The following is a 27,500-nucleotide window of genomic DNA, read 5'->3' as shown; positions in this document are numbered from 1 at the left end:
CCACATTTCCATTTCATCCCTCCATACAGTGCACACACACACACAACAATGTGAGCGTAGGATGTGTAGCTGCCCTTAGCCCCTGCGCTGTGTCTCTCTCTGTTTCACACACTTCCTCCTGTCCAATGTCAGTCAACAGGTCAGGCAGAGGAAGGAGGTTGACTGGCCAGTCAGAGTGAAGAATCCTCACAGGCAGCAAAGCAGGAAATATAAATAACATTTAATTAATTGTACAGGAAGCAAAATAAAGATCAGGGCATACACGTGGTATTGAGAGGGACACTTAAATAACGAAATAGTGACCATTTCAAAGGAAAAACAAGATTTTTAAATCTGCAACAGTTTAAGTTTTCTTCTCGGAGAATGAGACTCTACACTTGTAAAATCATTCCTTTCAGGGCCGGAGAGTTTGTTCAGCTATAACTATAACTTTAGGTGTTTAAAAATTCCAAATTGAACAAGGGTTAAGTTCCTTTTGGTCTTTTCAGCGAGAATAGCGGTTAATGAGTTTGCTCTTACAGCTGCCAATTGTGTCCATGTTTCTGGTCTGAGGCATGGGTCCCTTCCTGAAGCTGATGTCGGGTAGGGGGGAGGTGTTCCTTGTGTTAAAGCACACGGTGTCAACTAAACAGGTCTCAACAATGAGTCACTGTCCTCCACAGAAGGCACGTGGGTTACTTCGGTGATTGTTGGAGGTTAAATGCTGTTCACCAAAGTGTGGAGAAAAATGTGCCTTGTGTTGCCATCTCACAAATATGAGGTAGTGGGGATCACAGCGGTCCCATCTGAGGGTGACCAGTTGTCTCACATTTGCTGGAGGTTTTGTTCTGCATTCAAACCACGTTTGAAGTTCAAAGATTGACTGGTCTATCACTTCAGGAGTTATTTTTCACTTGACGAGCTGTAATCTGGAGATGTCCAGCATTTTGGCTCATGTGGGTGTGACTCTCGTTGCTGCTCACTCAGACTCTTGCACTCGCACCCCTCAATTCCTTTCAGGGGTGCTGGTAAGGTCTGTGCCACGGAAATTGCGAAAATATGCCCGTTAATAAGACCTTGGAGGTTGCCTGGCAACCGCATGGTTTGGCCTCAATGCCGCCCAGTGAGAGCAATGGTGTCTAAACTGTGTCTTAAATGAAAATGAACAATGAGTGGGGAGGAACATGGCAGTCTAACTGTAAGGGCCAGAAATGGCTCCTTTTAATAATGTGATGTAGAGAATCGGTGTTCATTTTTTTTTAAATATTGCAATGAATGGAAATTTGATATTGTACAAGATCCCGACTGTACATAAGTTGTATCGGTGAATGCAGTTCTCTTTTGCAGAATACTCACAGGTACCCATTTTGTCTGGGTCCTATAATGTTGCACATATTAAAGAACTTCCAAAGTCACCCCCGGGAGAAGTGTGTTGACCAACTCACCAGCCACAGTCTGACGTGGCGCCAAATCATTCATTCTCACAGGGAATGGGGAAGCAATTTTGTTTTGAGTTACAGACCGAGGCCTGGAAGTGTGAGTCACCCGCCGGTGAATTCCCAGCCTCCGGCCTGTGCCTGCTGCTTGAGGGAGAAACATGTCTTACACACCGACTGGTTAGAATTTGGCATGTCCAGCCCCACAAAAAGTTGGTGGATAGTGATCGGATGGCAGCCTTCAAAAGGCAAGTGGATAAACACTTGGAGGGGATTGGAGAAAGGGCAGGGGGAGTGGGTCAGAGTGGACTGCTGTTCGAAAGCTGGCACACACGCTGGATGGGCCAAATGGCCTCCTTCAGTGCTGTCTGACTCTTATGACTTTGTGGCAGGGAAAAGAGAGCCAGGAGAATAAAAAATAACAGTCTCGGGGCTAGAATGGCAGCCAGTAGCCCCACGTAAATAGGCATCAAGGGAAATTGGATGATTGCAGCCAATTACAGAACTGGGTGAGGCTGTATGACCTATGACCTGTGGGACCAGGGGTCAACTGCAACCCAAACCGATGGGAGGAAGCCCACTCCTTTTGGTTGCCGAGGGGATACATCCCCGGGGTACGTCGCAACCGAACGTGTGACTGACCCTCGGAGGCTTCGGCAGGCTGAGGAAGACAAGGGGACGGGACCAAAGCACTCGTCAAATGTCGGACATCACCCGGAAGCCTGCGGGTTTACCTCAAACTCTTAGCTCTGCCTGCTCTTCTCCCCTGGTCCCTCAAAGACGATCCGAAGTTGGCGCGAGTTCGGACAGGGAACGTGTCGGCTCTGCATTCAGCGGCGTTTAGTAAGACTTTGACTGAAGGATCCCTCGGCCCTGTGAGAGGGGGAGGGGGTGGGGAGGGCGGGGGGGGTGGGTCCCGGCCCCGATCGTGGTGGGACCCGGCACCGGAGATTCGGCAGGCTCAGCCAAAAGCACCTTGGCTTTCGCCGAGACAGGACAATCCCGGCGGCTGGCAGAAGCCGGAAAATCCTGGCCAAAAGTCTTTGCGCCTGGAGTGCTGCAAAGTGAACAGAACGGTGCTTCCAATTGTAATCCAGAAGGAATTTTGACGTGTCTTGTGCTGTGTGCATCCGTATTACATTGGTGACCACCATCCCCCCACCCCCCCCAACCCCCCACTAAGCAGACATCTGAAGCCTGGTAGGTCAGGCTGCCCTTCCCCGTGCTGGGTGCATCTTTCCCTGGGCAATTGCCAATCCTGTGCTGTCTGCTTCTGCCAGCGTTTGTTGGCGCTGGGCTATTTCAGAGCCTGCTGAATACCGATGTGAAGGTGTCGGAGGAAGTCTGGGTAAGAGGCTCCCCCACTGGGACTCTTGTCTTCAACCAGGAACTGCCGGAACTGGCTCTCCGACCTGTCAGCCTGCTTCACGATAATCAGCTGCAAAGACAAGTTTGGAAACGTGTCAGCCAGTGAGATTCAGCTCTGCCCTGCCAACGCTTCTTAATACTGAGAGGAAAGCGATGACACCTGCCTTCAGGAACCTGGCCCGTTGTTTGCGGATGCTGCTGATCATGTTTCTGATCTGCCTGGAGAAGGGGTTGTCCAACACAGGCAGAGACCCCTGTCACAAAGCAAAGACAAATCATTTTAACTGGCCGTCCGCTCTGAAGCGAGATTCAGCGTATTATTCCCAATTCTCACTTCTTTCAGTTTGGCTGACAGCATTCACGGCTCACAGTGCAGTCTCCTCCACACTGGGAAGACTGAACGCCGATAATAGAAAGTAAAGGGGGTGGTGGATGAATTTCAACAGGCATTTTGCTTCGGTCTTCACTCTAGGGGACACAAGTAACATCCCGGAAATGGCTGTAAATCAGGAAATGGAAGGGAGGGAGGAACTCGGGACAATTACAATCACCAGGGAAGTGGTACTGAGTAAATTGTTGGGGCTGAGGGCTGACCAATCCCCAGGTCCAGATGGACTTCACCCCAAGGCCTTGAACGAAGTGGCGAGTGAGTGGGTTGATGCGCTGCTTTTAATTTTCCAAAATTCCCTAGATTCGGGGAAGGTTCCATTAGATTGGAAAGTAGTGAATGTAACTCCTTGATTCAAAAAGGGAGACAGAAGGCAGGAAGCTACAGCCCAGTTAGCCTAACATCTGTCATAGGGAAAATATTAGAAGCTCTTCCTGAAGATGTTATAGCAAGGCAATTAGATAAATTCAAGGCAATCAGGCAGAGTCAATATGGTTTTGGAAAGGGAAATCATGTTTAACCAATTTATTGGAGTTCTTTGAGGAAGTAGCATGTTCTGTGGATAAAGGGGAACCGGTGGATGTGCTGTACTGAGATTCCCAGAAGGCATTTGATAAGGTGTCACATTGCAGGAAATAAAAGCTCACGGTGAAGGGAGTGACATATTGGCATAGACAGAAGATTGGCTGGCTAACAGGACTCGGAGAGTTGGCATAATTGGGTCATTTTCTGGTTGGCAAGGTGTAACAAGCGGTGTGCCACAGGGATCAGTGCTGGGACCTCAACTTTTTATTATTTATATAAATGACTTGGATGGAGAGACCGAAGAAATGGTTGCTAAATTTGTTAATGACACAAAGATAAGCAGAAAAGTAAATTGAGGAAAGGACATAAGGAAGCTACAAAATGACATAGATAGGTTAAGTGAGTGGGCAAAGATCTGGAGTGTGTGAGAAAATGTGAAATTGTTCATTTTGGCAGGAAGAATAAAAAAGCTTATTGTCTAAATGGTGAGAGATTGCAGAGCTCTTGAGATGCAGAGGGATCTGGGTGTACTAGTGCATGAATCGCAGAAGGTTAGTATGGAAGTACAGCAGGTCATTAGGAAAGCTAATGGAATGTTATCATTTATTGTGAGGGGAATTGATTACAAAAGTAGGGAGGTTGTGGTTCAGTTGTACAGGGCATTGGTGAGACCACATCTGGAGTACTGTGTACAGTCCTGATCTCCTTATTTAAGGAAAGATGTAAATGCATTAGAAGCAGTTCAGAGAAGGTTCACTAGAATAATACCAGGAATGGGCAGGTTGTCTTATGAAGAAAGGTTGGACAGGTCAGGCTTGTATCCACTGGAATTTAGAAGAGTAAGAGGCAACTTGATTGAAACCTTTAAGATCCTGAGGGGTCTTGACAGGGTGGATGTGGTGAGGATGTTTCCTCTTGTGGGACAATCTAGAACTAGGTGCCAGTGTTTAAAATAAGGAGTCGTCCATTTAAGACAGAGATGAGAATTTTTTTTCTCTGAGGGTCGTGAGTCTCTCTTCCTGAAGAGGCGGTGGAAGCAGTGTCCGCGAATATTTTTAAGGCAGGGCGAGATAGATTCTTGATAAGCAAGGGGGTGAAAGGTTATCGGGGGGTAGGCCGGAATGTGGGGTTGAGGTTACATTGAGATCATCCATGATCTCGTTGAATGGGGGATGCAGGCTCGAGGGGCCGAGCGGCCTCACTCCTGCTCCTAATTTGTATGCTTTGCAGAGCACCTTCGTTCTGTCCACAAGCTTGACCCAGACCTCCCAGTCGCTTCCCATTTCAATACACAATCTTGCTCTCATGCTCCCATGTCTGTCCTTGGCCCATTGCAATGTTCCGAGTGAAGCCCAACGCAGACTGGAGGAACAGCACCTCATCTTCCGATCAGGCACTTTACAGCCTTCCGGACTTAACGTTGAGTCCCACAACTTCAGACCATGAACTCCGTCCCCCATTTTAAATGTTGTTTCGGCCCCCAAGCATCAATCCATTTCTTCCTCTCAGGTTTTTGCTTTCAGGCAGCGCTGATCTTTATTCTGCTGTTAACATCTACACCGGGCCAATGCTTTGTTTCTTCGATACTATCCCTGCCACTCCTTTTGCCTGTGTCCCATGACATCTTTGTCTTACAATCTCTCCCGCCACCCCCCCCACCACCCCCCACCCCCCCAACCTATCCCTGACCTTCTCTTTTGCTCCACCTGCCCCTCCCTTCTCTTTTTGACAGCATGGAACCCATCACAGTCCCACCTCGCTTCAGTTCTGAGGAGGAATCATATTGGACTCGAAACGTTAACTCTGTTCCTCTCTCCACAGATGCTGCCAGACCTGCTGAGTTTTTCCAGAACTTTCATTTGTCTTTTATTTCCAACCTCCAGCAGCCACAGTGTATTGCTTTTATATTTTTTGCAGTGTATCCTCTAGGTTTTCCACCACACGCCCACCCCTGGACGATCGATAACGGACTTCCCACAGCCTCTATTGTGAGCATCGTTCTCTGTGGGGTAGCGCCAGGGAGGTCAGTGCATGTATTCCCAAGCGTGAAGCATTTTTAATCACCGGGTTGTCAAGGAGAGTAGACTTGGGGATGGAGTGATGGAGGTCGGTGAGAAGGAAGTAGATTGTGATCAAGTAGACAGATTGTTCTAAATCAGTAGGTTAGCAAGGGCTAGGGATATAACCACAAGGTCAGCATCGTATTTCCCCAGAGAGTATTGACTTCTGAAAGCGCTTTTGGTGAAGACTGGTTCTCTGAATGCCTACAAAAGTTGAACCTATTTTTCCCTGGTATAAAAAGTAGGAACTGCGTAGTATTGATGAGAGCTCCTGGACTTATTTCAATCGCCCAAGGTCAGAGAGAAATGATCCAGAGTTATTTTCCCTCACTTAGCCTGGGTTTTTAATCTTGAATGTGTTTTGCCCATGCACACCGCTCACAACCACCCCCCCTCCGCTAACCCCCACCCCTAACCCCCATGGTGGAAATACTCAGCAGGTCAGGCAGCTTCTGTGGAAAGAGAAATGGAGTTGACCTTTCGGATTGCTGAGAGGGTAGAGAAGTTAGAAATCTTAACAGGTTTTCAGTAAATACAGAGGCAGGGAAAGGGGGGAGGGAGGAAGGTGAAAGGTCTCTGATCAGGTCAAAGGACAAGCAAGGTTAAACGACAAAAGTCAAAGTGCGCACCAAGGCTCACAGCTTATATTAACGGTTTGGATTTTGGAGTCAAAAACACCATTTCTAAGCTTGCCCGTGTTGGGGCAGCGTCAATACTGAGGAGGACTGCAACAAATAACAGAAGGACATCAATAAACTCTCAGAATGGGCAAATAATTTGGCAAATGAAGGTCAACACAGGTAAATGTGAAGGAGGACATTCTGGTCAGAAGAATAGGGAGGTCATTTGGTAACTTGGAAGGTGCGAGTCTCAGTGGGGTAGAGGAACAAAGGCATCTCTGACCAATCTTTAAAGGTTGTGCCACAGGTCATCAAAATTAAAACCAAGCTTTATTTCGAGAGGATAGAATTGAAAAGTAGGGAAGTAATGCTAAGCCTGTACTGAACCTTGGTTAGACCACACTGAGAGCGCTGTGTGCAGTTCTGGTCACCATATTATGAAAAGGATACAGAGGCACTGGAGAGGGTGCAGAGAAGATTTACAAGGATGATCCAAGAAATGTGTGGGGTTACATATCAGGAAAGGATTGACAGGCTGGATCTCTTTCTCGATAAAAGGCAACTGAGGGGCTGACCTAATCGAGGTCTTTAAAACTCTGAAAGGTTTTGATCGAGTGGATACAGAGAGAATGTTTCCTCTTGTGGGGAAGAGCAGAACCAGAGGCCGTCAATATAAGATCGTCACTGAGAAATCCAATAGGGAATTCAGGAGAAACTTCTTCACCCAGAGAGTGGTGAGAATGTGGAACTCGCTACCACAGGGAGTGGTTGAGGCGAATAGTATCGATGTACTTCAGGGGAAACTAGACAAACATACGAGGGAGAAGGGAACAGAGGGTTAGGATGGTAGATTTAGATGAGGGAAGATGGGAGGAGGCTGGAGTGGGAAATAAACACCAGCATGGAGCGTTGGGCTGAATGGCCTGATTCTGTGCCGGCTATCCCATGTAATCCCACATGAAATGAAGGGTGTGAATGGCATGGAACGCCCCAGCAAGGATCCAGGAGGCGTGGGAGAGTGAGGTGTTTCTCTTCAGAATATTCCTCACTGGGTTCAATGAGATGTGGGAGTAGCTGCTTGGCCGTGTGAGGCTGCACGGATTGTCAGAGGGTCAGCCCATCCATTTAGCCAGTGGGACCTAACTGTTTCACACACAGAATACTGACCACTCCGCAGTCCACGGCGTTGAAGGAGGGTGCGCCGAAGACATTCTGAATCCACTCAGCCGGCACCAACATCCCAATCCACAGGAACAGGCTCAATCCATCCTCTAAGAGGTAGAATCCCTCGGGTGACAGGCGATTGGCCAAGCAGCGTACAGCCCGTGGTACAGTCACCACGTTCCCATTCAGCTCGTGCTGTAAGCAGAGAAACACGGACAGGAATGGGTTAACCCAACACCGCTGATCAACAACCCACCCGCCCTATAGATTCACAGCCCCCCACCCCTCCCCAAACCCCGACCCATTCACCCCAGGCTACACAGTTCGGTGGAACTAGATTTTCAGGTGGGGAATGGATCTCCCTCTTGACCTGCTACAATTAAGTGCAAAATTTCTTTGACATTTTAAACCTCTCCCAGTGGCTTCCCACAAGGAGGCAGCCAGGGGTGGGGTCAGACATGGCCTGGTTGAGGGTGGGGGTGCGGGGTGGTTGGGGAGAAGCGAAGGGGCTGGTGGTGGGTAGTGTCGGACACGGCTAAGGCTTCAGGTCCACAAGGAGCTGCAGTGAAGACCTCCTGCCTTTGCCCGGCTGGGTTATTCTGGCCCCTTTAGCAAATCAAAATGAAAATTTGGTTCCAGCAGTGCTGCCTCCCCCAGTTCATGAGCTGCCTCTTTAAAAATCCCCAAATGTGCTGTTTCGGGTGGGGGGTCTGAAGACTTAAAATTGTTGTACCTCCCCACCCACTCCTCTCTCAACAATACCTTGGAAGGAGGGGGGAGGGGGGGTAAAATTCCAAAACTCCCCCCACATCACACTGCCACTCCAGCTATCCATGAGTTCCTCTGCCTTGCACTTTTCCCATTGTCCAGTAAACCTTCCCTCTTCCATCCCAGTTCTCTTCTGAATCAGCTTCCACCACCCTTTCAGGCAGCGCTTTGCAAATCCCGACTTGCAGCCCCTCCGCTTTCCCCCTCGAGCCCTTTAACAAGTGATTTTAACCCTGCGTCCCCTGGTTCCCAGCCCTCCTGCTGGTGGATAGACCGTCTTTCCTATCCTTCCGGTCGTCTGATTACTTTGAACACGGCGATTGGATCTCACCTAACCCTTCCCTATCTGTTCTATGGCCAACAATCCCAGCCGCTCCAGTCCCTCATCCTCCAGCGAGTGAATATGTCGGCCTGAAGCTGTGCTGATGACTACAAGCATTTCGAGAATCTCTTGAAGTGTTAATGTTAGTCAAGCAGCAACAGGTTCGATTTAGATGAGAGTTAGTTCCTCTGTGTAACTTAGTGAACTCTACTGTATGCAACCTTGTTTGATTGCTACAATAGGCATAGTTTTACTCATCTTCAGATTATTAAGAGTCCCCCCACCCCTCACACAACAAGGGTCCCACAGATATTGGGGGATGTTTCCCTTTTCACCTTTTAGTACTGAGTCTTCGAAATGGTGTAAAGCCTTTGGGTCCTCTTCCTCACTGAGCTGATCCCCTGAACCTCGCACTGCCTCTCTACACCCCTCACTCACTCCACCCAACTCACCCTCCACGGGGCAGCGAGTGTTGCCAGCAGCCTCACTGTGATACTCACCATCGGCAAAAGGCAGGGGTAGAAGAGGACATTGGTTTCTGTGATGTCCATCGACATGACTAGCTGTCTGATGTAGGCCCGTTCGTCGATGGAGACGTCTGCCCCTGGGAGCAAGACCTTACTCTTCCTCAGGCAATTCAAGTAAAGGGGGAAGATTTTCAGGAACTGTGGCATGACTAGCTGTTGGCAGCAAGAGGTTAGAATCAGCCCTCACCTTACGAAATTTGTCCTGTCTTGAAGGCTTGGTGACATAGCTGGCACTACTAAAGTGGTCAACATCGTTCACTTTGCCAAACTGGCGTCCGCATCACCGGTGTGAGAGGGTTAAGACCAGTCCCCTAGTAACAGGCCCCATAATGGCATCACCACACTGCCCCTCACTGCCGTGTGTTAACTCGCAGTAACTTGCCCATCTCCCAGGCCCCAGTGGTTACTGCCTCACGCCCCAGGTCATGGAGCGTGTTCCACGCACGTGGGGAAATGACGGAACGTTCTGGGAGCAGGTTCCCCCTTGGAAACAACGTCCAAAGGTTCAGACAGCAGGAGCCAGAGTGTGCCAGCTCCCAGAACACTCCGGGTGAATGTTGTTCCGAAGTGCTCGTGTGGATCGCTTCACACATCTCCAGCCGGTAGCGGGATCCCACTGCGGCAGAGACTAAACCTGGCATCCCATCTGCTACCTCTGCCCACCGCCACTCCCGATACCCTCACTGAAACAGCAACGGTTGGTGCCACGTGTGTTAATGTCACCCACCGAGCCACTAGTGGGCTTCACCAGTGCGGCCATCACCTCGACAGGTAACACTGCACTTTCAAACAGCTCTCTCGTCCCCGCAGTGGTCCAGCGCAGTGCAACCTCAAGTCCACGCTCACTAACCTGTTCATTCCAGCTCCGAGCACGGCCACTGTTTACAGGGCAGAGAAGGACAGGGAGAATCCCGGAGGCCCGGCAACTCTCTCTGTTTCTACAAAGGAAGATTTCTAGGTCTCACCTGGCCCCTGTTGGGTGATGAATGGGCACAGTACTTCCGGTAAGCGGCAAGCATTCGGGTAATGTGGCTCACCAGCTTGTCTTGCACGCTCTTCGTGGCATGGTTAGGCACGGCATCGTACGCTGCCAATCAAGAGAGACAACACTCCAGGTAAGCACAACAGCCAGGCAGAGTGCCTAACCCTGGTTGGACATACTCTTCAGAGTTTTAGCACTTGACCTCCCACAATTCCCAGTCAAACAGCCTTTTGACCCCCATCTCTAATACTTTTACAATTAATAAGTGTTCAGAGAAAATGTAAGAACATATGTCGTGATTGAAAACAAGATGATTTGCCTCCTGTGTTGCTCACAGCAGTGTCCTCTAGACTAGCTTCAATTTCTAGAGACTCCAGGGCGGTCCTGTATGCTTGGCAAACTTCCTCTTAGTCCCGGGCAATCATGTCTTTTTTTTTCTGTATTTCAAGAATTGACGAGGGGAGAGACCTCCTGATCTTCTCCAACTCCCTCCCTCCAGCCACCCATCCCATCCCTGCACAGCAGTCCCCCCTCTCTCACCCCCAACTTCATTCACTCATTGGCACCAATGACTTGGCAAGTGGGTTAAGTGGGAAGGTGTGAGAGGACTGGTCATTGTGTGTAGAGGTCAGCTAGATGTTTTGATCTGAGACAGTACAGGGAAGAAATCAATGAACGCAAACTCCACCAGCGTCAACTTCCCTTTGCTGAATGTAAAACACAGGTAACAGGAGGAGGCCATTCAGCCCCTCCAGTCTGTTCTGCCATTCAATGAGATCATGGCTGATCTTTACCTAACTCTATAAACCTGCATATCCCCTCATACCTAATACTAATATCCATCAATCTCAGGTTTAAAATGAACAATTGTCCTAGCACCAACAGCCATTTGCAGAAGAGAGTTCCAAACTTCTTTTTTCTGTTGAAGTGTTTCCTGATTTCACTCCTGAAAGGTCTGCCTCTCATTTATGGACTGTGCCCCTTAGTCCTAGACTCCGAAACCAGCGGAAATAGTTTCTCTCTATCGACACCTTCCTGTTGCCCCTTCATATCTTGGAAGCTTTGATCAAATCATCCCTTAACCTTCGAAATTTCGGGGAATACAATTCTCATTTGTGTGATCACTCCTCATGATTTAACCCCGGGGGATCTGGATATCACTGATTTCAGCCAAATTCATGGGATGTGGGTGTCGCTGGCTGGGCCAGCATTTATTGCCCATCACTAACTGCCCTTGTTCAGAGGGCATTTAAGAGTCATTGCTGTGGGTCTGTAGTCACACGTAGGCCAGCAGATGTCAGGACAGTAGATTTCCGTCCCTAAAGGACTTTAGTGAACCAGATGGGATTTTACAATACTCAACAATGGTTTCATGGTCATCATTAGACTTTTAACTCCAAAATTTTATTGAATTCAAAATCCATCATCTGCCATGGTAGGATTTGAACCCATGTCCCCTGAGCATTACCCTGGGTCTCTGAATTACTAGTTCAGCAACAATACCACTACACCATTGCCTCCCCTTACAAGTGACGGGCATTTGCTAGTTCATTCCTCAGGGCAATGCCTTGACCAATCAGAGTCAAGCTGCCTGGTTTAAATTTCAAACAATGTTTGGCAGTTAACTATCAGTTACCATCAACTGGTACATTCACCATGGCAACGCCTCTACCAATCAGCACTCTCTTTTCATACAGTATAAATTGTTGTTCCCTTTACATCTGGTGTTCCTGTGAATTGTCCTGATGAGTGCAAAGTGAAAAAGATTCGACAAAAAGTCTCTTTTTTTAACCAATACTCAAGTACTGTATCAGCAAATGACTATCAGGATATCATTCTGGTAAATCTATACTGCAGTCCCTCCAAGACTAATATATCCTTCCTAAGGTGCGGTGTCCTGAACTGCTCACAGTAACCCCAGTTGTGGTCTAAGCAAGGCACTTAGACTAAGCTGATGATGGATGAAGCTCTTTCAGTGGCTGATGTCTACCCATCGCTGAGCACTCATTCAGAGAGGCACAGCTCATGAAATGTAAGTCCAATCAGGATAGAAAATGAATGTGGAGTTTTAAGACACAAACCTTAGCCCTGCTGAATATGAACACTGGTCTCCTCCCTATCCTGAATCTGTGATTGTTTCAGTCCATTGCTTTTCCTCCCTCTTCTCCAGGGTGCTGACACTAGTTGGGGGAACATCTCTAATGGCTCCTCATTACTGTCAAAGAATGAACTAGTTAGAGCCCAGCTAAAACCTCTCAGCACTCACTGACCCTCACACCTTTCCCTGCCCATGGCTGTCATGAAGATATTAATGTATATAATGTTATTGGAAATTATTTTCAATTGGACTTGTAGTAGGGTCTGTGTCTATGGGTGTGAGTGTGCGCATCTTAATTGGATTAAAGCCAGCTAGTCTGGGTGTTTTGATGTATAGTAGTTTTGAGATGTTAAGCAGTAAGGTACAGGGTACATCTGCATTTTGTTGAATAAACCATTCAAAGACTGGGGGTGAAATCTTGTACCTAGCTAGGAGACACCAAGCAATGTGTTTATATTACTAATAAAACTGATACTATGAAAAGGATTTTATTGTAGAAGAGGTGGAGTTCAAAGGGCCTGGTGATACAATGAGAACTTACATTCAAAGGGAAAGCTAGGTATACACAGAGGAAAGTTTTGTGTGAGTAGGTAAAAGACATGGAAGATCTAAACAGCCTATAAGCCCAACAACTCTGCAAAGGAACCAAACTGCAAGGAACTTCATTTTGAATTTGTATGGTCAGATGTGCTTTGCCTGGTGTCTGTGTAATTCTGTGGGTTATTGCTGCCTTGGGGAAGATTTATCTGGGAGCAATTAATTTGGGGATTTGTTTAATAGTTATTATGGTAAAATTTGTAGACACATGTATGTGTTTAATTTCTTGTTCAATTAATAAATGTTTAATTTAATTTAAAAAAAAAAACCTCTTGGTGGTCTTATTCCTGAATTCAGAGCTGCATCTCAAACATACCAACTGAAAATATAGGTTATGACAGTTGTTTCAAGTTTCTCTCTGGGAGTTTAAATAATTCAGCCTTTACCAACTGCTGGGTCATAACAGGTCACTCAATGATGCCCAGAAGTGAGCACCCTGATTGATGTTTGCTCTCCTTCTGTAGTACCATGAGCCCTGCCCCCATTGTTATCAAGTCCGCTAGAGAAGGCATCTGGATCGTCCATGGGTGAAAGCTGTTAATCTTCAATGCAAGACATCAAGACACATCATGTTTTAACTTGAAGACCAGTGGTCTGCTCTCTGTAAACCTCAGACAACATTCTCCCACAACGCCAACCCCCGACACCCCACCCTCCCCTCGCAACGACCCCACCCCCACCCCACCACCGCAGCCGGTTGCTTCACTCACCAGTCTTGGCAAAGTAGTTCAACAACGTTTCAGCCTGTGAGCTCCTAAAGGTCTCAGTCAGCTGGCTGGAGCAGTTTAAACTGACATTGTGTATCCTGAGTCTGCGCTGCCCACTAACTGTGCTGTAGAAGAGCTCGAACTAGAGGAAAAGGGGTAGCAAGTGTCAGGTCAGTGCAGGGAATAAGGACAAGCCGGAGGAGCAATCAAATCTACAACCTCCGGGGAGATGCAGTGAGTATCTTCAATCCACAATGTGATCCACAAACGCCAGCATGTACTGCCATCCCAATGTAACCTTATTTTATATATTTATTTCATTACGGTTTTATCCAGTGAGTTCACTTAGCTGATTTCAAGCAAACTAATTGGATTAAAGCAGCATTTCCTTTTCTCCCTGTCTGCACCAAATTCCGACTCCCACCAAATTCTTATCTTACCACTCTTATTGCACTTAGTCAGCATTGCACACTTAGGAGTCTTGGGTCAAAGTGGGGGAATGAAGAGCAGATAAGGAGAGGGGAAAGTTCAAAGTTTGTCTTATTTGTCTGACCTGTATGTGGACGCCATCCTCCTCGCTCAATTTGCCGTTGTGTTTGAACTCCACCAGCAGGGTCTTGTTGCTGTCAATCGCAGCCAGTTGCACCTCCGTCCTGTTCTTCATGTGCAGGGAACCTAAATAATTGGTTGCTCTGATGCCTAGGCCGAGAGCAAAATAAGGTTCAGAGGAGCCCTGCCATCCGTCCAGGCCAGATTTCAAAAATAGCCCTCCCCGGCTTGGCGTCTATTTCTATCGAGTTGGGTGCAGGAGGACAAACAGGGAGGCTGGAGATGAGGCAGTGGCTGGGGGGAGTGGGCCTGTCAAAGTGAGGTTCTCGGAGTCATTTTTGAATGGACAGGGCAGGTGCATGAGGCCACTAACAATGATGACAGCTCAGGGGTGGAATAAGCCAAGATTTAGCAATTCAGTAAGGCGAGGCCTGAATCTTGTGTGAGGGAGGAAAAGGGAGGGGGGGGAGCTTGGATTCTGCAATTTTGAGGTCCAAGGAAAGAAGGAGTTAGATGACCTGGAAGTTTTCAACTTGGTGAAGTTAACAAATTTGCAAAATCAGGAAGTATACCTTTCTGTGTGTGAACCTTCAAGACAGCCTTGAATCCTATCACCTTCTGCACATCCCTCCGAAGATCAACCTGGAACTGCTCTGCATCTCTGTCAGCCTGTCAATCAGATCAACCAGGTGGTTTATAAAGATGCTACTTGTTTATTGTATCCCATGAGGCTATAGTCCAGAATGGCCCTCTTTTGATTCAGTACCCTGTAAGCTTCATGGTGCCAATCTGAGCTCTCCTGCTTTTTTTTTCCAGTAAAGACTTTTGCCTTAATGTTTCGGACTGCTCTACTGGGTTATCCCAAATTCTCTGCATCCTTGGGAAGGTGTTCACTTGTCTTGTTTTCTAGATTAAAAATTAAGAGTTCGGCCATGATAATAAACAAGAGAACATTTCTTAATATTCTTCCAGCTTTTGGCACTATCTCGGCGCATGATAGCGTACTGGTTATGTTACCGGACTAATAATCCATAGGCCGAGACTAATATTGGATTGGAACTGAATGTAAAAGTGACAATGAAGCTAACTCCCCACCGGATTCATGAGTATGCCCTCCACACCCGGTCTGACCTGTATATGACTCTAGTCCAATGTGATTGCCTCAGGGATTGATGACAATGTGCACAGGAGAACTTTCTTGATCAATGTGTTTCCAGTTCAAAAGGAAAGAAGCACTTGAAAAGTGTCCAGTCCACCTCAAGTTACCCTGGAAGGGCGTGGTACCTCAAGAAATAAATTTGAACAACAGGTGAAGCCAGCCATTGCACGCTGTTGCTATGCAGCAGCAACACGAGTGGTATTCACCACTAACAGGACGCTGCCATGCAGCCAAAAAAGACAAATGAGTAATGTGGTATATGAATTTCAGTGCCAGGTATGTAGGCTGTACATCCCAATGACTCAGGGATCGTACCAAACAGCATGTCCCTTTGGCTGTTTGCAACAGGCAAAGTACTGATTGTACTCAACAGCCCATGCTTGCAAAACTTAGAACACAGTGTTCCACATTAGCTATGATTCCTTGATTGGGCTAAACAATTCTGATTGTGCAAAGAATTAGACTGACAACCAATTTAAGATCATCAGTCAGGCTTGCAGTGTGTCTCACTTATGCTTGCTAGGATCAGGGACCTTATCCTCCACAGGCAAAAGGAACATGTCCAGGCATTGCAACTTTTTTGATTAAACAAAAGCCAGGGGGTGGGGGGGGGCAATAGTTTCCTGTTGCATTCTCCACGGCAACCCTTCGACCAATCAGATTCAACTTGCCAACCAATCCTTTTCTCATGTAGTATAAATTGTTGTTCCCTTTGAAATTTGCCATTCTTGCATCTGTCCTAATGAGTGCAAAACGAAAAGCTTCAGCCGCCTGTCTCTTTTTTCAGCAATGCTTAAGAAGCTGTAAAAGATGTAGTTCTGGCAAATGAAGTAAGGCATAAGTGGAGTCTTTTACAGACAAAGATCATCCAGCTAACACTGACCACAACATAATTCAGTTTAAAGTAATCCTGGAAAGCGGCTGGAAAATGTCAAAGGTAAAAATGCTCAACTGAGGATGAGCCAATTTTAGTGATTGAAGAAGGCACGTAGCACAGGTAGATTGGACAAGGTGCTTCCAGAGTCAGGTAGCGACAGAGCGATCGAAGGCATTCAAGGAAGAGGTAGTTCGGGAACAAACTATCAATGTTTCTCTGAAGGGAAAAGATAAAGCTAGAGAGGGCCCAATAAATATTGGGAGACTTGTGACAGATATCAGGAGCAAGATTCAATTAATAAACAGGAAGAAAGTACAGGATAGAATTGAGAAAGTTAATACGGGAGGCAAAGAGTCATCACAGGTAAAGATTAGCAAGCAACATTAAACTGAACCCTGAAATGTTTGATAAATACCATCAGCAGTTAGCAAGAGAAAAAGTTGGACCTACTTAAAACTCAAAGGGAAATCTTTGTGTCGAGGTGGAGGACATAGCTACAGATATGAAATGAGTACTTTCCAGTTGTGTTCAAAGAAGGAGCAGGATGGTGTGAAGGATACACCAAAAGACGGGGGGGGTGGTGGGCAAAGTTATGGGCAGGATAGGAACAGTTAGAGAAAACGTACTGAAAAGATTAGTGTGACTGAGAGTCGGTAAGTCACCTGGTCCAGCTGGATTGCATCCCAAGCTGCTGAAAGAAGCAGAAGTAGAAATAGTGGGGTGTTGGTCACAATCTTTCAATTCTCATTGGGTACAGGAGTAATGCAGGAGGAGTAACTGTTTAAAAATAAGAGGTTGCCCATTTAAGACCAAGATGAAGAGAAATGTTTTCCCTCAGAGGGTAGTGAGCCTTTGGAACCCTCTCCCTCAAAACATGATGGGAGCAGAGTTTTGAGTATTTTTAAGGCAGAGCTAGATAGACTCTTGATAGGCAAAGGGGGTGAAAGGTTATCAAGGGTTGGCGGGAATTTGGAGTTGAGGTTACAATCAGATCAGCCATGATCTTATTGAATGGCGAAGCAGGCTCGAGGGGCTGAATATTCCTGCTCCTAATTTGCATGTTTGTATGATAGTTCAAGAAAGGGCAGAGGGGATAAAGCAGGAAACTGCAGACCAATCAGCCTACCATTGGTGGTGGGATGGTGGGGGGAGTGATTGGAAACAGCCAAAACAATTGTAAAGGGTTGGGTTAATTAAAAAGGGTCGCAGAATGGAGTTGTAAAAGATAGATCGTGCCTGACTAACCTTGATTGAATTCTTTGATGAGGTACAGGGGAGGTTGTTCAAGGTGGTGTGGTCGTTGTAAGTACCAACTCCTGGAAGGCATTTGACAAGCTTAAGATGGAAGTATTAGGGGATATAGTGATATCAATCAAAAATTGGCTCAGTGATAGGAGGCGAAGGGTGATTGGGATGGATATTTTTCAGAGTGGGAGGTAGCTTGCAGTGGGTGCTGCCCAGGGATGAGTTTTAGGTCTATTAATCCTCAATTTGTAAAAATAAACTGAGGCTTGGGTGTAGGGAGCAGCATTATAAAGTTTTCTGAGACTATGAAACTTGGTAACATTGTATAAAAACAAAAAAACTGCGGATGCTGGAAATCCAAAACAAAAACAGAATTACCTGGAAAAACTCAGCAGGTCTGGCAGCATCGGCGGATGCTGCCGATGCTGCCAGACCTGCTGAGTTTTCTGTTTTTGTTTTGGTAACATTGTAGTTGAGGATAGGGATAAGCCTGTGGATGATGAAGCTAGGGCGGTGAAATGGACAAGGTGTGGCAACTGGAGCCCAATGCAAACAAGTGTGAAGTGACTCACTTTGGCAGGACAATTGTGGAAAGAGCTTACCAGAGGTGGCGTCATCTTGAAAGGAGACGGCCTTCAATGTCAGTGTACACAAATCCATCAAACACTGCCACATCAGGCACAGGAAGAATTCAGATGCGGAAGTAAAGCCTTGGATCGCTTTAAAGAACTGAAACCTCATCACAAGAGCAGCTCTTAACTGCATCTTAGGAAACTCCAGTTTCCCCCATGTGCCCTCACTGAAAACTCAGTCGTGTTCTGTGTGTTTATCTTCTTCAAGCCAATGAGGAATGAGCAACAAATAGTGACCTTGCCAGAGGAGCCCACAATCCATGAACAAGTTTTTTAAAAAATCCACTCTGAAGCACTGGGGACTGGCCAAATTGTGTGCAACTCCCCTTAAATATCTTGTAAATTAAATCACTGTCATACTGAGGCTTTCTGAAAGAAAGGAAGATTACATTTGTATTGCAGGTTTTGCAGCCCCAGGATGTCGCAGTGTCAACTGCGGCTCAGTTAGTAGCACCCTCACCTCTGTGGTTCCACAGTGACTACACCTCAAAACTTCGCTGGCTGTAAAGCGCTTTGGGATGTCTCATCCGAGTGATAGCTCCTCTAATCACAAATCTCTGGAGTGGGACTTGAACCTCAGAGGTGAAAGTGCTACCCATGAAGCCACAGTTGGTATGGGCTAGATTATGTGGAAGCAGAGGGAGGAAGCTTGTTACCCTGAAGTTGCTGTAATAGTAGAGATCTCCTCCAGTTCTGAAGGTCAGCAGTCCTAGTGAGGCCACATCCACGTACTGACTGGGGAAGAGGAAGAGGTCCACACAGCAACCTTGCTGCACACACTGCTCGGCCAGCTCCTGATAGTAGCTTCCCTGAGGCTGGAAGAGAATCTAACACAACAGGCTCACTCAATTCTCTGTAAACCCGTGATTACACTAAGAACAAGCTGAGAACTCAGGGCATCCGCCTTCTCACAATGCTGCCAACTGAGGACCGCACTCCGCAAAGTGAGTTCCCTATCTCGGCTGAGTGAACCTTGGCCCACCTCCCCTCCAAGCCCATCCCACCCCAGCTTTAGCACAGACCCTGATCTCCTCCCTAACAGCACTGTGAGCGTACCAACACCACAGGGACTGGAGAGGTTCAGGAAGGCAGCTCACCGCCATCTTCTCAAGGGCAACTAGGGATGGGCAATAAATGCTGGGTGTGCCAAGGACACCTGCATCCCAACAACAAATAAGAAATGACAGCGCACCCTGGGCAGAAGGTCTGGAACCTTAATAACAGGAAGAGCCATTTTTTCAAGAAAAGTTCACTCCAAAACATCGTATCTTAAGGGCTGCAACGCTGTTATTCAAAAGCCAATAATAATGAAGTACAAGATAGAGATCAAATAAATTGGATGTACATTATGTTTTTCATGAATAGATACTGTTGAAGCTGGGCTCCTCAATGACAGAGATGCATCCAAGCCCAATGATACAAGGTTCCAGTCACTCAAAATCGTCCCTTTTCCAAATTACCCGTCCAGACCCAAATAAAAACATTGTCCAAGTGAAGAAATGCCAGCTCCACTCCAGGGCTGAAGTTTCACTCTGGCTGGTTTTGGAAGGGACTATGTGATTCCTGTAAAATTCCAGCCCCATGCGATGGCAACTAAGTTGTTATCTTTAAAACGGTCCAAGGATTGAGTTAACATATTTCAATCCTTTTAAATCTATCCCACACTGGAGCGATAAATGTCATCAACCCCCCCACCCCGAGCCAACACCGCTCCCCTGCGCGCCCCTCACAGTCTGGAGCTGGGATTAGTCAGTATCAGTCAAAACCTTGAGCCCGCGAGGTGGCTCTGATCTCACTGTGTTACCTGTTCCTTGTTGGTGTTGATGATCCCATGGTCACTGCGGTTCCTCAGTGCTCCTGGGGCCTTGGTGGTTGGCAACGATGTGTGGAATATGAAGAGTTTACCCGGGCAATCAGCAGCCTGGCAAGGTGAAAGGTGGAAGGTGAGTGTGTGAGGTGAAAGGTGTGTGTGAGATGAAAGGTGAGTGTGTGAGATGAAAGGTGAGTGTGTGAGGTGAAAGGTGAGTGTGTGAGGTGAAAGGTGAGTGTGTGAGATGAAAGGTGAGTGTGTGAGGTGAAAGGTGAGTGGGTGAGGTGAAAGGTGAGTGTGTGAGGTGAAAGGTGAGTGGGTGAGATAGGCAAGCTTCAGGGTGTGTGCACGTTCTTAGGTTAACCAAATGCTGCAGTGTCCAGCGGGACAGACTTAATGGACCGTCTCCACTAGCTAACTCCTTCCCACCAATTCCCTAATTCTTTCATTCCTCCTGTAAGCCTTGAGAACCTTATCTTGGTATTGACCTCCCCCTTCCTTTGTCACTTGGTGAATTTGAGATGACCCAAAAATCACCCCCTGTGCTCACGGACCTACCGGTTAAACAACCTTGATTTCAAAATTCTCATCCTTGTTTTCAAATCCCTCCATGGCCTCGCCCCCCTCCCTATCTCTGTAATCTCCTCCAGCCCCCACTACCCTCTGAGATCTCTGCACCCCTCTAATTCTGGCCTATTGCGTGTCCCCGATTTTAATCCCTCCACCATTGGTGGCGGTGCCTTCAGCTGCCTGGGCCCCAAGCTCTAGAATTCCCTCCCTACACCTCCCCCCCCCCCCACCTCATTTTCCTCCTTTAAGACGGTCCTTAAAACCGACTTCTCTGACTAAGTTTTTGATCAAATGCCCGAATTTCTCCTTTATGTGGCTCGGTGTCCTACTATGTTTAATAATGCTTCCTTTGAAGCACCGAGGGAGGTTTACTGTGTGAAAGATGCTATATAACTATAAGTTATCATTCAGTTTCCCACTCTCCTCTTGTCAGCCTCGGTGTGCCCCACTCTCCAATTTGCTCCCTCACTGTGGCTTTTCGATGAAGAAAGGTCTCTGGACGGTCTACACAAAGACTCAACTGCAACCTTACGCTCCTGCTATAAGTGGTTAGCTTGGAATTGCAATCTCTCCAGTGCTTCTCTTAGGAAGCAGTCACAGCCGCCAAGCTTGTCAGGTTCCATTGAAGACCCTCACCCAGATTCTTGGCTGGGCTCAAAGCTGAATCTGAAATGTATACTTTTTTTTATTCATTCATGGGTTGTAGTCTTCGCTGGCTGGGCCAGCATTTATTGCCCATCCCTAGTTGCCCTTGAGAAGGTGGTGGTGAGCTGCCTTCTTGAACCACTGCAGCCCATGTAGTGTAGGTACACCCACAGTGCTGTTAGAGAGGGAGTTCCAGGATTTTGACCCAGCAACAGTGAAGGAACGGCCGATATATTTCCAAGCTGGGATGGTGAGTGACTTGGAGGGGAACTTCCAGGTGGTGGTCTTCCCATCTATCTGCTGCCCTTGTCCTTCTAGATGGTAGTGGTTGTGGGTTTGGAAGGTGCTGTCTAAGGAGCCTTGGTGACTTCCTGCAGTGCATCTTGTAGATGGTACACACACTGCTGCTACTGTGTGTCAGTGGTGGAAGGAGTGAATGTTTGTGGATGGGGTGCCAATCAAGTGGGCTGCTTTGTCCTGGATGGTATCGAGCTTCTTGAGTGTTGTGGGAGCTGCACTCATCCAGGCAAGTGGGGAGTATTCCATCACACTCCTGACTTGTGCCTTGTAGATGGTGGACAGGCTTTTAGGAGTCAGGAGGTGATATACTCATTATAGAATTCCTAGCCTCTGACCTGCTCTTGTAGCCACAGTATTTATGGCTAGTCCAGTTCAGTTTCTGCTCAGTGGTAACCCCCAGGATGTTATCATGTTCTGTTTTATAACCGTCCTGTGGGATGTTTTATTTGTTAAAGACACTATATAAATATAAGTTGCTATGTTGTGAACTACAGAAAGGTGACCATACCGAATGTGGTACTCATTATTACTAGGCTAACGCTAAATGTGGGGACAACATTACAACATTACTTGATGGTCCAAAGTTAGAATGCAGAATTGTTACCTTCAGAGCCTCCAATCCAGCCTGGACAACTGGACCAAAGAGAACGTCTGCCTCAAGACTGTCTGCAAACAGCAATGGGATTTTATCCAGCAAACTGGAATACAAGAAACAGGGAAAGGGTGTGTTAAACTCTGCGGATTGAAGGCAATCTCTTCAGTACAGTGCACAGAACGTAACCATGAGTGAGATCCAAAGCTTTTCAATGTGTGATTAAACTCTGGGCAGGGGATTTCCATGCCAACCGACCCCCCCCCATGCAGCTTCTGTCAAATATTCAGCTGCAGCATTCGCGAACATTTAAGCCACAAAGTCGTTGGTTTTGATTGTTGTTTGGTACTGAACAGAAGGAGGCCATTCAGCCCATCGTACCTGTGCCAGCTCTTTGAAAGGGTGATCCAATTCATCCCACTCCCCTGCTCTTTCCATAAAAGTTTCTCCCTTTCAAATATTTATCTGATTCCCTTTTGAAAGTTATTATGGATGTTATATATTGTATTATCCGTAAATATCTGTCAAGAGCTAGGAACACATTAGCTAGGAACTAATTGTCATGTGTAAGTGTTCCTGGGGCTGTATTTCATTGCTGCACCGGAGACTCGCGAGATGTGTAACAGAACCAGTTGAAGCTGGTCGTCCTCGTGTATAAGGTAACGCGGAAAGTTAAAGCTAAAGAGTTCTAATCTTTCCAAGCTTAAACTTATTACCAGCATCAGAAGTCAATGCAATCTGCTTCCACCACGGCAACACATCCAAGGTCACAAGAACTCACTGATAACACAATTCCCCACATCTCGCCTCTTTTTCCAAGGAAGGCCTGAAGGATTTTTGCCACATTGCTTTATCTGTTTGCCGTTTGAAGCTGTGTTAAGCTTTTAATTTGCTATTTACCCCAGCCCTGTCTGCATGGTGTACCGATTCAATTCTGCTTACCTGTTGATAAGGGCCTCGGATTCCTTTGCGTTGACGAGCAACCCATCGAGCGGCGGCATGGCCAAGTCAGAGACATCGGTTATCACCACCATCTGCGGCTGAATCAGAGTGTTCTTCACATTGTAGAGATGGAGCACCTTATCGTATGTTATCAATCCCACTCTGACCGCTGTCTCCTCAGCCCCACACTCCCTGCCAGGCACAAACCTCGGTTAGATCCCACATCTCAGCATTCGGCACAATCCCTCATGGGATTGCTGGGAATATGTTAGCATGGATCGAGGACAGACAAAACCAGAAGGAAAAAAACAGCTCAAAAGTTTCAATCCCAGTAGAAATCAGTAATACTGGCACCAGTAATGCCGGAGTTCCCTTTTTCTTAAAATTAATTCATGGGATGTGGGCTTCACTGGCTGGGCCAGCATTTGTTGCCCATCCCTAGTTGCCCTTGAGAAGGTGGTGGTGAGCTGCCTTCTTGAACCGCTGCAGTCCCATGTGGTGTAGGTACACCCACAGTGCTGTTAGGGAGGGAGTTCCAGGATTTTGACCCAGCGACAGTGATGGAACGGCCGATATATTTCCAAGTCAGGATGGTGAGTGGCTTGGAGGGGAACGTCCAGGTGTGGTGTTCCCCTGTGTCTGCTGCCCTTGTCCTTCTAGATGATAGTGGTCGTGGGTTTGGAAGGTGCTGTCTAAGGAGCCTTGGTGAGTTGCTGCAGTGCATCCTGTAGATGGTACACACTGCTGCTACTGTGTGTCAGTGATGGAGGGAGTGAATGTTTGTGGACGTGGTGCCAATCAAGCAGACTGCTTTGTCCTAGATGGTGTCGAGCTTCTTGAGTGTTGTCGGAGCTGCACTCATCCAGGCAATTGGAGAGAGTTCCATCACATTCCTGACTTGAGCCTTGTACATAGTGGGTGGGCTTTGGGGAGGCAGGAGGTGAGTTACTCACCACAGGATTCCTAGCTTCTGACCTGCTCTTGTTGCCACATTTTAAGGTATAGAAGGCCTGTTTGAGCAAGTTTTACTGGTTTTTCCTTTTTGGGAAAAGAAGGAATTGGAATTAAGGGGTCATGTTCAGGATGGGAGACTGTAACTATACTGATACCGCAAGGATTCGGTGCTTGGGCCTCGGCTAGTTATAGTATATATCAACAACTTGGAAGAGGGCGCTGAGTGTGATGCATCCACATGAGGTAGGCAGGTCATCAGTGAGAAGATGCAAAGAGTCTGTGAAGAGTTAGTGACTAGCTGAGGGAGTGGGCAAGAGAATAGCAGATGGAATATCAGGTGGGGGAGTACGAGATGAGCAACTTAGGCAGGAAAAATAGGAAGGGGCAATTCTTTTCACAGGTATGAGACCGGGAAAGGTTGGCATTGACCGGGATTTGGGTGTCCTTGTACACGGATCACAGATAGTTAACATGCTGTCCAGCAAGTAATGAGGAAAGCAAGTGGTAAACTAGCCTTTATAGTAAAGGTATTAATGTATCAGAGTAAAGCAGTCTCACTGCAATTGTGCACCTGGATTACTGTGTACAGTTTTGCTCTCCTTACCTCAGGAAGGACAAACGTTCCTGGGAGGGAGGGCAATGAAAAGTCATTAAACTGATTCCTGCGATGGAGGTTGTGTCCTGCAAGGAGAGGTTGAGTAGGCCGGGCCTATATTCCCTGGAGTTTAAAAGAATGAGAGGTGATCGCATTGAAACAGGTAAAAATCTCCAGGGGTTTGACAGGATACATGGTGGGAGAATGTGGGAGAATGCGTCCCCTGTCTGGGGGGGAGTCTAGAACGAAGGGTCTCAGGATAAGGGGTCAGCCATTTGGGACTGAGATGAGGAGAAATTTTGTCGCACAAAGGATTGTGAATCTCTGGAATTTTCTACCCCACAGGGCTGTGGATACTTAGTCCTTGAATATATTCAAGACAGAGATATTTGGATACAAACAGAATCAAGGAACAGTGGGGAAAGTGGATTTGAGGTAGAAGATCAGCACGATGTTACTGAATGGCAGCGCAGGCTTGAAAGGTTAAAAGCTCCTGAACCAGCTCCAATCGCTTATGTTTTTATCTTCTGTTTTCAAACAGCAGTAAGTGGAACTGGACTGTGTGTCTCCAGTCCATCACGGTGCTGACTGGAGAAGATACCACATGAAGACAGAGAGGCATGGTGAGCCTTCGGACTTTGATATTAAGTTCCCAAAAGCTGGTCTCAATGTACTTGAACATCTGGCAAGTCTGTGACATGTCCTCTGGTCTCATTTGGCACAGGTATACCTGTTCTATGAGACAGGATTTTAAATCCATCATCCTCTCCCTCAATAAGGGGACTACTTTCTGAGCAAGTTCTCCTCTCTGGCTTGCCATATCTGTGTACAGAGTAGACATTAGCTGGGCAGACAGAGGGTCTTCTGATGCCAGTATTCATGAGTTGCTCCCGAATTCTTTAATCCCCACACCCCCAACCAGTGCAAAGTACTTCCTGGCAGTTCAATTGAGATAGGGAACTCAATGTGGAGAATCAAGCTTATAAAGAGTTTCAAATAAAGGTCAGAACTCACCAGGTGGGAGGTTAAGGTGATGTAGTCTGAAAATGTACAGTGAGGAATCAGGAGAAACTAAATTGGTTGTGTTATGTTGGCAGTGACTGTGTTTAATGCTTATAGGTGCCCTGGTAACTGGTATAATATTTGTTAAGAAAATATTTCATTGCAGGTTGATGGGCCGTACTGAAGGAAAGATTGAACGGGTAATAATTTGGATACCTGGTGTTGAGGTTTGGGCAAAAGTTGTGCAGTTTTTTTTTATATAGGGTCACAATTGTGCTCTGAAAAAAAACAGCAGCAGTATTATTTTCCAAATCTTTATGAGATTTCTTAAAGCATTCTACACATAGTTTAGCCCAAAGAAGCATTGTGTGACAGTCGCTAGAATTGGATGTCTGAGTGGAGGCTTGCACCTTGGGGTGTACACCGTCACTGCAACTTAAAGTACTGCCGGGTCCCTACCTGGATAAGTACTGCACCACCTGCTTCAACTCAGCACAGATCAGGCTGAGTAACCCACTCCTCACTGCGTTGTAGGAAACATCGATCATAAAAATAAATCCCACAGAACTCTGGCCTCGATTGTGCTGGGTAGAAAAAAAGAGAGGGGGCGGGAATTGCTAAGATTATATTTACAACAGAAATGAGAGTGAATGCAATACCGCAGCCTAAAAACACCCAATAACACCAACTCTGAGCTACCCTCTGATGGAGTTGTCTGTAGTCATAGCTCAGTCACTGTTTTGCTGTTACAATGGCCATACACCCAGGGTAATGCTCTGGGGACCTGGGTTTGAATCCCACCACAACAGATGGTGAATCTGGAACCCAATGTAGAATTAAAAGTCTAATGATGACCACGAAACCGTTGTCAATTGTCGTAAAAACCCATCTGGTTCACTAATGTCCTTCAGGGAAGGAAATCTGCCATCCTTACCTGGTCTGGCCTACATGTGACTCCAGATTGACTCTTAAAAATGCCCTCTGAACAGGGGCAATTAGGGATGGGCAATAAAAGCTGGCTGAGCCAGGCCAACACCCCATGAATGAATAATTTTTAAAAATTCACAAAGACTAACTATGGTTAGATGCATTTTCTATCATTGTTTATGAAGTCTGCGAGATAGAACAATTGGCTCTACTGTAGTCAAAAAGGAAGCCAGAATTAGAAGGGCAGATTTGAACACTGACTGGAAGAATGGCCTTCACAAACTGATTTGGAGTGCACCAGATTGCTCTACATCACATTGCTGCTAGTCCCCACAGCTACAGCTTACCTTGCAAGGCTCCTCTGGCATCAGAAACTCATAGGAGCCCTGTGAAAGCTCTGGTCTAGTGGGACGATCTGCTCGCTTTCCACTATAATCAATCGGGTGAAAATAGTGCTGAGGCACTGGTGGGAAAAAAACAGAACAGCAGGAAACAGTCAACTGTGAAGCAGTAACCTTCCAACATTGCACTGCCATCATTATCTTATCTGAAGCAGTCCATGTCCAAATGCAGCAAGGCCTGGACAATATCCAGGCTTGGGCTGATAAGTGGCAAGTAACATTCAGAACACACAAGTGTCAGGCAATGACCATCACCAACAAGAGAGAATCTAACCATCGCCCTTGACATTCAATAACATTATCACCGCTGAATTCCCCCACTATCAACATCCTGGGGGTTACCATTGACCAGAAACTGAACTGGATTAGCCAATTAAATACTGTGGCTACAAGAGCAGGTCAGAGGCTGGGAATCCTGTGGTGAGTAACTCACCTCCTGACTCCCCAAAGCCTGTCCACCATCTACAAGGCACAAGTCAGGGGTGTGATGGAATACTCTCCACTTGCCTGGATGAATGCAGCTCCCACAACACTCAAAAGCTTGACACCATCCAGGACAAAGCAACCCGCTTGATCGGCACCCCATCCACAAACATCCACTCCCTCCATCACTGATGAACAGTATCAGCAGTGTGTGTACCACCTACAAGATGCACTGCAGCAACTCACCAAGGCTCCTGAGACAGCGCCTTCTAAATGCACAACCACTACCATCTAGAAGGACAAGATAGGTGGGAACACCACCACCTGGAAGTTCCC

The 27,500-nt window shown here is 46.9% G+C and overlaps 1 protein-coding gene across 3 annotated transcripts in view; it reads right to left on the bottom strand.

The window, feature by feature from the left end:
* Window positions 1–2,592: 2,592 nt before the first annotated feature.
* The window catches only part of LOC121289587 (protein transport protein Sec24C-like), a 41,213-nt gene continuing 16,305 nt past the window's right edge, over window positions 2,593–27,500 (bottom strand). For all 3 annotated transcript variants that reach the window (XM_041209156.1, XM_041209158.1, XM_041209157.1), the window contains 14 exons: window positions 26,688–26,803; window positions 25,873–25,997; window positions 22,863–23,054; window positions 21,933–22,026; window positions 19,808–19,924; window positions 18,660–18,830; window positions 14,663–14,759; window positions 14,095–14,240; window positions 13,545–13,683; window positions 10,123–10,244; window positions 9,131–9,310; window positions 7,544–7,735; window positions 2,948–3,037; window positions 2,593–2,853 (listed from right to left, as the gene is read on the bottom strand). In XM_041209156.1, coding sequence (XP_041065090.1) covers window positions 2,713–2,853; window positions 2,948–3,037; window positions 7,544–7,735; window positions 9,131–9,310; window positions 10,123–10,244; window positions 13,545–13,683; window positions 14,095–14,240; window positions 14,663–14,759; window positions 18,660–18,830; window positions 19,808–19,924; window positions 21,933–22,026; window positions 22,863–23,054; window positions 25,873–25,997; window positions 26,688–26,803 — 1,922 coding nt within the window. In that variant the 3' untranslated portion in view covers window positions 2,593–2,712. The remainder of the gene's footprint in view (window positions 2,854–2,947; window positions 3,038–7,543; window positions 7,736–9,130; window positions 9,311–10,122; window positions 10,245–13,544; window positions 13,684–14,094; window positions 14,241–14,662; window positions 14,760–18,659; window positions 18,831–19,807; window positions 19,925–21,932; window positions 22,027–22,862; window positions 23,055–25,872; window positions 25,998–26,687; window positions 26,804–27,500) is intronic.

Source organism: Carcharodon carcharias, chromosome 17 (assembly GCF_017639515.1).
Source record: "Carcharodon carcharias isolate sCarCar2 chromosome 17, sCarCar2.pri, whole genome shotgun sequence".
NCBI classification, from domain to species: Eukaryota; Metazoa; Chordata; class Chondrichthyes; order Lamniformes; family Lamnidae; genus Carcharodon; species Carcharodon carcharias.
Note: the sequence above shows the minus strand (reverse complement) of the source record. Positions and strands in the feature narration are given on the sequence as shown.